We start from the raw sequence: 12,219 nt of genomic DNA on the forward strand, positions 1-12,219 counted from the left end.
ATATTCTCTCAACTACCAACGCTCCACTTATCACAAAAAATCAGTTCACTGAACAAATGTATACGCTTTTTTTGGACAACTGTAAAAACTGAGTTATGATAAAATTTCGCTCTCGTGTTTTTCAAACAACATTTCAACTCGACGCGTGTGGCTGTACCGTTGAGTGCGTGTGAAAAAATTAAACAATTACAACACGCTTTCAAATCAATTAAAAACACTCGTGACAAATGTTTAAATTACGCTTGTACAAATGCAACAACAAAAAAGCCGCTGCTGTGCGCTATAAGTTATGGATTTCAGAAAAAAAATGTTTTTAATAAAAATGTTGTTTTTCATTGCTATACGCACCTTGCCGCAATTGATGTACTCCACAGCCGTTTCTCTGAAGAAAAAATACACAAAGTCACCCTGTGTAAAAGAGCTGACAAAATTTGGCGCTGCAAAAAAGTGAAAAGAGAGAATTGCAATAAACAAGTAATATGAGTGTTTTATTATTTTCAAATATGAGATGAATAAAATAACAATAATGAAAACGAAGCACCGGAAATCAAAATGAATTGTCATTTAATTAAATAGTTTCATGGTGCTCTAATAGTTTTTGTTGCAAGTAGCAAATGTGTGTTCAGTTTGTCATATTATTAATGGAATATAAGCAATAATGCACGTTTTGTTTTTAATTTGTTTAACAATTACTATAAATAATATTTCAACGAATAATTATATGTCTTAGAGGTCGGAAAAATACATATCGATCAACTTATTGCATTTTAGATAGTTCTTAATTTAGTCAATTAAGGAATGGTGTGTCTTATATGTCTCAAATTTCTACTAATATTGATTATTATGTGCCAAAAAAGCTTTTAGATTACTCAATTATTTCCCTTATTTACGCAATTAGCAAATTGTGTGCACTAATTGAGTCAATTAAGGTACTTTCAGAATTTATATAAATTTATAATTGTATTACAAGCCTTTCAAAAAGTTTTTAATTTACTCAATTAGCAAATTGTATGCGTTATGTATCTCAAATTATAAATAATTTTAATTATTAATTACCTAAAGCATTAATGAAGGCTTTATTAACGTTTCAGACAATCCTTAATTTACACAATTAGTAAATTGTCTGCAGTAGTTGAATCAATTAAAGTAATTTTAGAATTTATGTTAATTCACAATTGTATTTCAAGCTTTTCAAACAGTCCTTAATTTACTCAATTAGAATATTGTATGACGTAAGTGTCTCAAATTCTTAATAATATTGATTATTTTGTGCCTCAAACGTTTATGAAAAGCTTTTAGACGAGTCTATAAGTGTTTTGGATAATCCTTAATTTACTCAATTAGCAAATTCTGTGCACTCATTGAATTAATTCAGATACATTCAAAATTTATGTAAATTCGTAATTATAATACAAGCCTTTCAAATAGCCATCCGTCAATTTACTAAATTAGCATATTGTAAGCTATGCAAATAATCCTTAAGTTACTTAGTTAGTAAATTTTGTGAACTAATTGACTCAATTAAGGTACTTTCAGAATATATTAAAGTGTATTTTTAATGAAAAATGCGCATTTAGTCAATTAGTAAATTGTGTGCACTAATTGACTCAATTAAGATACATACTTTCAGAATTTATGGAAACTTATATGTATGTATATGCATTGTAATGCCAATTCTGCATGCCTGCCCTTAATTTAGTCACGGTTCCATGTTACGACTGCGAGTAGAGGTCGCAAAAGCGATACTTGACAACAAAGCTGAGGGCCTTACATACCATACACACATGATTATGATTATTAACGATACGTGAGCTTATGAATATGATGTCGAAAGAGTTAAACTATCTGTGTACGCCGAAAACACTGAAGAATATCTCGGCCGAGGCTTATAACAAGTGTAAGGAAAATTGGACTAACGTTGGCTTGCTTGTAGTGAGTTAAAAATAGAATCATTTAGAGGCCATAATAAAGATTTGTATGGAAACTGTGAAACTATTTTTTTTCTTTCGAGATTTCACGAGAGCTCAACATCTCTCTCGAGCTCTTTCGAATTTTTTTGGTGTATATTTTCAGTATGAAACGCGTTCTTGCTTATCTCGTTCTGAGAAAACTGAATTTTTTTCAAAAAGAGTGCCGCAAACAGGGCTCTTTGGACTTGCTTTATTGTGCGTTGTCCGATCCCACATCCATGGTTAGCGTTATAACTGCCGATGAGACATATAGTATGTTATGAATTCAAAGCCAAAAACGCAATGAATACCATCGATCAACAAATTTGGATTCGTGTGATGTTTTTTCCCCCAAACCGAAATTGCTACTCCGTGGAACCCGTTTTTAGTCGATCGAGGAGGTAAAAGAAAATTCGCTGAAGGAGCTGAACGCCATTCCAAAAAGGGCTTGTGAAAAATGTTTCGAGCACTGGATAAATCGTAGGTACTACATCTGGTGGGGATTACTTTGAAGGCGACAAGATAAATATTGATGAATAATTAAATATTTTGCGTTTTATTTATAATTTCCGTGTATTTTTTTGTAATAATAAATTGAAATTAAAATGCTACTGCGAGTTCAAGAAAGGCCAGCAAACGTTTGCGTAGAGTCATCGATCATTTACTGCACCGTGAAGGTTTTGGTTGATATAAACACTCTAAAAGTTTGAAATAAAGTCGAATTTCAAGGAAGTCTAGCATATTTCTTTGGCGGATTTTCAGACTATGTGATATTTTCTAAAAAAAATATGATTATGTTAATGAGGAAAATTTTCTATAATATATGGGTTTTGAGGCCGTGAATTCTCTGAGGTTTAAATATTATTTTTGGGTTCAATCTAGGAAAATGATATTTTTCTGTAACAACTTTAATACATTTTTAGTCCGGAAAGATATTCGCAATAGTCTAACTCTTTACTCAAACGGCTAACAGATACAACTAAGTGAGCTAAGCAGCAATTGCTAACACTCACTATGCTTATAGTGTATGCTAAGTGGCTAATGACTCGAGCTAAAAATATTACCTCATACACTTTATACAGCAGTATTTTTCTTGTCATGGTCAATCACAAATAAACGCGATTAGAGGCATGAAAATTACACACAAATACTGACAAAGTACTAAACGCACAGCTTTCAGGCTAAGCAGTTAACTGACACTCAGTACTACTAAGCCACCCAGTCTGTTAGTTAAGCAGTCAGTCGTCAATACTTGAGAGTGGTTGGTGTGAGTCTACTTTATAGCTGCACTACACTAACAGTAACAACAATATACTTTACATTACAACAATTTCCAACAACAATATACTTTATATTACAACAATTCCGAACCATGTTGATACCTATTACCAAAAATAACAAAGCGATGGCGCAAACGACTAAGGGGACCACCAAGCAACGATTGGCCATCAACACGGCTACCACAACAATAATGCAATTACGTTGCGCTACTAACAACAATAACATGCTATAAATAGTAGAAAAAAAGAAGCGTATTTCATTGTGCAGAAGTAAAAACTCACCATTGAGGCTTAGGCTGTCGTATTGCTCCGTCTGTAGCGGCTCACGATAGATAATCGGATCACTGCCGCTAAAATCGGCCACAGTGCCGGAGTATAGCTCGTTATCTGCAATAGAAGAAAATATGGTTGTAAGTAAGTGTGTGAGGAAAAGTTATATGCCATTTATATATGTATATATATATGTATGTATGTATAGAAAGAAGGTTGTATATGGAAGCACAAAGAGTGTCGTAATAAACGATTTGATGGTGATGAGTGGTCGGTGGAAGGATATGCCACTCGCTACTCATCTAACAAGGGGATGGGGGTACATAAAGATGGAATTATACGAAGAAAGCTAAAGGAAACACATAAAAGGAATGGAGGAGCATAGAATAAACGTTGAAAAAAATGATTAAAGCAAAAAAAAAAAAACGAAAAAACAAAAAAAAAAAATAAAAAGAAACAGCAATACAAAAACAAGAAACAAGATTTTAAATGATTGCAGCTACGACTGGATTTGCTGGACATGCAAATAATGCACAACAAGCGGATTGTGAAAGGCATAAAAGTATAATCGAAATTATAGCAATAGGATATAGACGGACTGCAGACACATATACATACATACAAACTGATATATAAATGAAAATGGTTGAACTGTACGCTTGACTGCGCTTGTATGTAGCTGAAAGCTCACCAAAAAGGAAGCAAGCAACAACAGCAATAACAAAAAATAATAAAAAATAAATAAATGATTGAATTTAGTAGCTGAGTACAACACGAGGTGGCGTGGGAGACGACGCACCACAAGTAAGAAAGGTATTACCATAAAGCAAAGCGTAGTAAATCGATTTTGTACGCGAAACGCTAAACAAAGCAGATTAATATTATCATATTGTAGCTGAAAGCAAAATATTGATTTTGTCGGTATATAAATAAATGCATAATACAGTATTACAAAGGATATTTACTGATTCCATTTAAGCGGATCAAGCATTTAATGCAGGTGTAGCATAAGTTGTGCTGAGTGTGTTTGGCGCAGATTTCGCACGCCATAGCAGTGTTGCTTTTTCGGCTAAGGAGCGAAATATATATTTTGCAATTTCCCTTTTGAATTCGGAATAAAAAAAATTACAATTTCCTTTTCGAATTTGGAATTATTATTATTTAAAGATGGATTTTTGGAAATGTGTTTCTTTAGCTTGCATTGAGAAATATAAAATATTTTGAGGAGAAGTTAAAGACTTTTAACACCAAAATATGTTCGCGGACATGTTCTTTAAAACTATCGTTCGAAGTATTTTTTTTTTCTATACTTAACGAGGCATGAAACACCCTTAAGATCTATAAATGAATCACATATTATAAGGATCACATATAATAAGAACACTAATACTTAACAAAGCAATAGCACCCTTCATAGCTGCATTTTGATAGCATAAAAGACTATAAACAGATTTTTAACTCGATTTTGAACAAACAGTTTGTATGGCAGCTCTATGCTGTAATAGTCCGATCTGAAAAATTTCTTTGAAAAATGTACCGTTGTTTTTGGCAATAATCTACGCCAAATTTCATAGAGATATCTTGTCAAACAAAAGAGTTTGCCGTACAAGTACTTCATTTTGATCGTTCAGTTTGTATGACAACTATATGATAAAGTGATCTAATTTAAGCAGTTTGTTTACAAATTGTGGTGTCACTTGAGCTACTAATCTGTGCCAAATTTCGTGAAGATATCTCGACAAATAAAAATGTTTTCATTACCGGAACTTTATTTTTATGGGTCAGTTTATTTGGCAGCTATGCGCTATAATAAGCCGATTTCAACAGATTCTTCGTATATTATACCGTTGCCTTGGAAAGTGATCTATCTTGAATTTCGTAAAGATATCTTTTCAAATAAAAAAGTTTTTCGTACAAGGACCGGTCAGTTTTTAATGACAGCTATATGTATGCTGTAGTGGGCCGTAATCAGCGGTTCCAATAAATCAATAGATTCTCGGTGAGAAAAAGATATGAGCAAAATTTCAGTTAGATATCTCGAAAATTTAGGGAATTTTTGTATTTTTTATTACATACCGTCTATGAAAATTCTATAAAGCCTTACTTAAAAAGCCGAATATCTCCAGAAGTATTAATGATAGCGATTTTAACCTCGGACTTTTTTGTAGCAATTAAAATTTCCTACAAGTTTGTGATGAACATTTTTTCTATAGCTCTCGTCATTTACGAGATATATACAGAAAAATGCGAATTTCATGAAAAATCAGGCTTAGAGCCCCGTACTATCTCGCCGGTGTGAGTTACGTCTTTGTTGCACTGGGCACTTTTGTAGAGTGAACAATTCTGAGAAATATGCGTCTAAAGTCAAAGCGATGAACTAAGGTACCTCTGATCTGTAGGAATTTAAAGATAAAAAATCACGTTTGCAGTGTATTTTCTATGGAAAATTTTTACATACATACCTTGGTCCAGTTTTTAATGTTAATATTAAGGGCTAAAACTTTCAGGGAATTTTTTTTAAGGTATTTCCAAGGGAATTTCTTGACGGGACTAAAAAAATTATTAGTTAAGAAAAGAAAAGACACCCTAATATACTATATATATATGAATGAATTTGGGTCATATATAGACCGAAAAAGTACCATAATGGGCCAGAAGATAGGGAAAAATAATTTGCTGGAAAAGCAGTTTGCTGGGAGCCGTTCTCACCAGACTTGGCCGCTTCTGATTACCATTTGCTTTCATCGCTGGAACACGCATTGGCAGCACTTCGATTCCTACGCAGAAGTCAAAAATTGGGTGTCTGATTGATTTGTTTCAAAAGACGAACATTTCCATGCTACAAATTGCCAGAAAGTTGTTCAAAATGTGAAAAGGTAATAGCCAATACTTTGTAAACAACTTTTTTTTTTACTTTCCCATTAAAAAAAAATTTAATTTTCGCAAAAAAGATATATTTTCCGGTCGGATGCTTTCGTATAAAGAATTTTGTTTGTTGTCGAAATAATTAGGAAGAGAAAAAGTGTTCCTTAGGCTAATAATTCTCAATTCTAGTGAACTAATGTACGCAGAGCTTGTACTTAACGCAATCCTTTCGTTACTATCGCTCCTCTTTTGATTAACGACAAATCAAATTTCAACAGAATTAAATATAGTCCATACTAAAGGGCTGCATGAATACGCAAAAAACAAACTTTGAGTCACTGTCCAAAAATTTCAACTTGCACTCACTCACACAACGTAAAAATGAATTCTGATGTTTGGGTAAAATAAGGACCGAGTCTCATTAGTGAGAACAACAACGAGTTCGCTCAACTCATAGCACTCTCACAAGTAACGATCCACTCTCTGCAGAATTGGTCTACCAAAGCATTTCATTGTGTTGGTGTGAATTAATTCTGTACAAGAAGGATGTTGGCTGAGTGAATGATGTTCGTGTGAATTAACAACTGTTAATTCGAGTTATTCTAGTTGCACGACTAGAAAGAAGTATGTAAATACGCATAGATAATTACATACGAATGTGGATAAAAGAAATGTTTCTAATATTCAATTTTATTGCAGTTTTTCATGAAGTTTATTTAGGGATTAATAGATTTAACAAAATATTTTGTAAATTGTATTACAACATGGCAAATATTAGCAAACAATTGCACTGAATTTCGCGGTCAATTACTTACATCCATTATTTTTGGTGAAAAATATGAAATATTAAAATAAAAATCTGCCAAAACTATTTTACTCCCTTTTATCTCCGTATACACAAAACAAATGACGAATTTAAATATTTAATAAACTGTCTCGGTTAAGCGTCTACGGCCAGTACAATGCAGGCAAACATGTTGTGGGGAAAACCCTTCCGTTTATCTTCTCTATTTGCTTGCTTAGCTGAACACTATGGGTGCACCCTGTTCTGTTAAAAGAATGAGAGAAACAATGAATTCACATAACAATAAGTGACGATCACACACTATTCCACTACTAAGCGAACGCTAACGCCTTGCATTCACTGCTGGTTGATGATATGAGTGTGAGTTGGGTTTGTTTATGAGAAGAATGAGCTGAGTCTACCTGCTAGCGATAAACAACAACTTACAATGTCTTCTCTGTATCTGCATTCACATAATTCCAACTCAGCGTCGGCGATCAACTCGAGTTATGAGATGAATTCATAAATTCTCTGTTGCATTCATAGCGTGAATTAATTCTTGCAACCCTTTAGTCCATACCATGAAAGTATCTATGCATATCGGAATATATTAGGCTCATGCATGTTTGGCTTTACGGAGGCACTCTCAAGGTGAATAATGTGACTAGCTAAAATTAGTGCTAGATACCATTTAAGCTCGATTCGAGCATGATTTTTCTTCATTTCGTAAAATTTAAGGGAACATTGACATTTTGGGCCACACCAGAGGCCAAAAAAAATTGTGAAAAAACAAGGCTAAATATTACAATCCTTAAGGGGGGGTTAGGTTTGACAACTTTTTTTTCCATTTTTTTTATATTTTTTTTCTGAACCATCAACATCTCAAGAATATTGTGTGAAAGTTTTGGGTCATTCGGAGAAAAACTAACGAAGTTACAGCAGGTTGAATAACGGTACCTCTAACTACCTGCGCTGAGTGTACAAAACTTTGAATCGATTTTCCCAAATATGTCATTTTTAAAGTCGGTGACCAGCCTTCAGAAAAAACTACTGCATCGATCGTTTTGAAATTTTGTCCGAAAAAATCGTCCTATTTGTTAATGTAAAACATAATAATAACAAATAGGACGATTTTTTCGTACAAAATCGTCATTTTGGCTTGAACATTTTGATTTCAGATGATCCAGTGATGCTGTAGGCTGGTCACCGCACAACAACTTTTTTTCGAAGTGCCTGCAGAGATCGACGATAAATCCGTTATTCCTCGCTATTTTTCGATAAAACTTTTTTTAAGTATCCTTCAAATGTTGTACTTTCATATAATAATAAGTAAAATAAACCTACAGCAATAATTTTTTCTAAAAAAATTCACGAAAAAAGGTCTTTTTTCGACGAAACAAACCTTAACAACCCCCCCCGCTAAAAGTGATGTCAAACGATATAAATGGAATGGAATGAAGTTGGCATGACTAAGCACATTTCCTTTTTCTGGAGCCTTTAGAAAATCAATGTGTGAGAATGCGAAAATCAGAAAACGTTTCGTGAGATATTATACCTTAAGAATTATTTTTAATTTTTTTTTTTAAACAAAAGCTATTTTATATAGTCTATTTTTCAGCAATATAAGAAAAATAGAAGCAAATAATTGACCTTGAATTATTAACATTATTTCAGAATCAAAAATGTAACTTTATTTATTATCAAGAAAAGCAGTCGTAAGCAATTATTCTCCCAAAAGTATGCTGCTACGTAAAGAAATTAAAGTATGAATATACAATATATAGTGCAGCTTTAAACCATCCTTTCGACCTGCCGCAACCATATAAATTTTATAACTTCTTTATTGGCGTAGACACCACTTACGCGCTAATAACCCAAATGGCACGTCATTGAATACAATAAAGAGCGACAACATAAATTATATCGATTTACTTACACAATAATGTGGCGAATATACATTATATACACTTTAAGCGCCTCAAAGTAGGCAACAATATGTAATTTCTTCTACACTACCCTTTATTTATTACTCCTCAGTTCTTTTTTAACATTTCTGCCAAGCAACTTAATTGACATTTTGTCATTTCATCAGCATTGTGCCGCAACCGACACTCAATTGACTACAACTACTTGCCTTGCACCGGGCATCATTTTAATATATTGAGTAGCACATCACTGCATACGTTGAACGCTGTGCTATGACCGACGTTGCCTTACGGTTCTTTTCATTTCACTACAATTCAAAGAAATTCAATTCAATTCAATTTTGGGGCATATTGGCATACTTCATTGCATTAGTAGTGCTCCACACACAGCGCGGTTCTAATAGAAGAGCGTATAATGAATGGCATAAAGCAATGGGAGGAAAGAGATAGAAAAATGTAAAAGGGAAATTAAAAAAATAAAAAGGAAGTAGTAAGAAAAGAAGGAAAAATGTTATTTCGGTTGCAGCCAAGCTATAATAGCCTTTACGTAGTAAAATAAAGAACAAGAATTTTATTTTGATCGTTAAGTTTGTATGACAGCTATATGTTATAGTGCGCCGATCTGTATGATTTGTTGAGAGGTTGTGTTGTTGCTTTGGATAATAAGTCACGCCAAATTTCGTGAAGATATCTGGTCAAATAAAAAAGTTTTCCATATAAAAACTGAAATTTGATAGTTGAGTTTGTATGGCAGATATATGCTATAGTTGTACGATCTGAGATATTTGTACGCAGATTAAAGCTTTGGCTCAAATAATCATCTGTGCCAAATTTGGTGAAGATATCTTGTCAAATAAAAAATTTTTCTATACAAGAACTTGATTATGGTACATGCGTTTGTATGGCAGCTACATGCTATAGTAGTTCGATCTATACAATTTCTTTACGGATTCAAGCACTGCTTCAAGAAATAATCTATGCCAAATTTCATGAAAATATCTTGTAAAATAAAAAAGTTTTCCATACAAAGACTTTATTTTGAGCATTCAGTTTCTATGGCAGCTATATGCTATAGTGCTCCAATAGCGGTGGTTCCGACAAATAAACAGCTGTTAGGTATGAAAAGGACGTGTGGAAAACTTCAGGTGAATAACTGAAAAACTAAAGCACTAATTTGTGTATATAAATGAACAAATGTCCGTGACAAACTTAACCCTACCCTGTAAAGGGTATAAAATTTGAGCACACGAAATGAAAAAAATCTTAAAATAAAAAGGAAGGAAATTAAAAATAGTAAATGCACAAAAGTGTAAAGATTGCAGGCTGTCTCGTCTGCCTGGCAGCCAGTGACGGGCGGGGACGAAGTGACATTTATATCAGCTATGCTGTAGCTTGACATTTGTAACTGCATAAAATCATTTGTAACTATTGAGTATGAGCCACGCGCTACACCAATATACAACACACACACACACACACACACAACCACATGCATGGAAATTTCATTTATTCACTTCACACAAACTTGAAGAGTCACACAAAGTGAAATTCCAATAGATAACACAGACGCTGGCTGCATACATGCATGCCTTGTGTATGTGTAGTGGTGTGCGGCGATTAAGTATGTAAATATAGGTATGTGTGTGAATGCCGTCACACATGTAAATGGCATGGCATGGCAAGGCATTAAGCATGCGTGCGATGCCTTATGTGAAAAGAAATCCTTGAAGATGCCTGAATGGAGGCAGTGCCAAATGCTTGAGTGTAAGTGTAGATGAATGTGTATATGTGGTGTGTATGTGTATATCTAAATGTGTATGTATATGTGTGCTCTCAAGCCTGTATTGGTGTATTAAAAGTCTATAGATATGCATACATAAATATTTCCAACAAGTTCCCATGATCTACGGAGTAAAAAGCTGCCACATGTGTGTGCAGCCATAAAGCATGCGAAGCGAAGGGGTAAGCGGCTTGGCGGGCGCATAGATAGTACTTTTAACAAAATTCACATTTTACGACGCACTTTATTTTCGACAAATGCAAAATTCACAAAATTTAATTAAGCAAAAGACGAACTTTTCAGGGATTTCTTTATTTATTCTCGTTATTTCTTTTATTTTTGCCAAGGCAAGCAGGGGCGCAACATATGCACGTATATAACTATATATGTGCATACTATATATGTACTATTGTCGACATATAAAGCGCGCATAAGCGTTAGTTATAATAAATATGTGGCAAGCGTGGCATGCCATGAAAACGTAGCAAAATGAAGATGGACGCCAGATACGGGAATGCGGTTGGTTGTCGGCTTTTTGTTGTTGTTGCTGCACTCGTTGAACGCACACCACCACCACTAGGACTTGTATAAAGTTTTGAAACCTTTTGAATTTAACTTTTACAAAAGCAAAGTGACTTCTTACATGTCTCCCAATTGCATATACTATACACTTAATTCTATGTATGTGTGTGCATGTGCCATGCTCTGCCTTCAAAATCTGCATAGTCGGCAGTCCGTAAGTGCTGCAGCACTTTGTCGCCGCTACCGCTCTCCTATGCCGCTGCTGCTGCTGCTGCCGCTTTTGTGTTGCTACTTTTCAATTCCGTTCAACTCAACTCAGTTGAGTTAAGTTCAGTTCGGTTCAGTTGAACTGCCAAAATTTAGTCGAGTCGGCATCGTTTTCAGCCAAAGCAGCGAGCAGTCAGCAAAAATATAAAACTGTCTCGCATTGTGTGTCACTAGGGTGTGTGTGCTGAGAGGCAGGATATGGCTTATATTGCATAGATTATTGTTTATATGTATGCGTGAATGATAAAAAGGATATTGAATGGCAGCCCAGTAAGCCAATAACGTTGGTATTTATTGAAAAGTAAAAGAAAATTAAGATTAAAATCGAAATCAAATCTATAATAGCCGCCCCAGATGCAATTCTTATAGCATGTAAATAAGAGCATATGAAGATCCTTATCTGAGTTCTAATAGGTCAGTTTGTATGGTAGCTATAAGCTATAGTATTCCGATTTTAACAATATATAAGGAGTTTGAAGCCTTGCCTTAGGAAATTATCTCTGCCAAATTTTGTGAAGATATCTCATCAAATTAAAAATATTTCCATACAAAGACTTGGTTTTCAGCGATCAGTTTG

General features: G+C 34.1%; 1 protein-coding gene across 7 annotated transcripts in view; it reads right to left on the minus strand.

The window, feature by feature from the left end:
* LOC126753357 (semaphorin-1A) overlaps positions 1-12,219 on the minus strand; it is a 505,489-nt gene that overhangs the window by 68,313 nt on the left and 424,957 nt on the right. For all 7 annotated transcript variants that reach the window (XR_007666123.1, XR_007666127.1, XR_007666126.1 and 4 more), the window contains 2 exons: positions 3,512-3,616; positions 349-437 (listed from right to left, as the gene is read on the minus strand). Coding sequence is in view for 1 of the 7 variants with exons in the window: in XM_050464739.1 (XP_050320696.1) it covers positions 349-437; positions 3,512-3,616 (194 nt within the window). In the remaining 6 variants the exon portion in view is untranslated. The remainder of the gene's footprint in view (positions 1-348; positions 438-3,511; positions 3,617-12,219) is intronic.

Source organism: Bactrocera neohumeralis, chromosome 3 (assembly GCF_024586455.1).
Source record: "Bactrocera neohumeralis isolate Rockhampton chromosome 3, APGP_CSIRO_Bneo_wtdbg2-racon-allhic-juicebox.fasta_v2, whole genome shotgun sequence".
NCBI lineage: Eukaryota > Metazoa > Arthropoda > Insecta > Diptera > Tephritidae > Bactrocera > Bactrocera neohumeralis.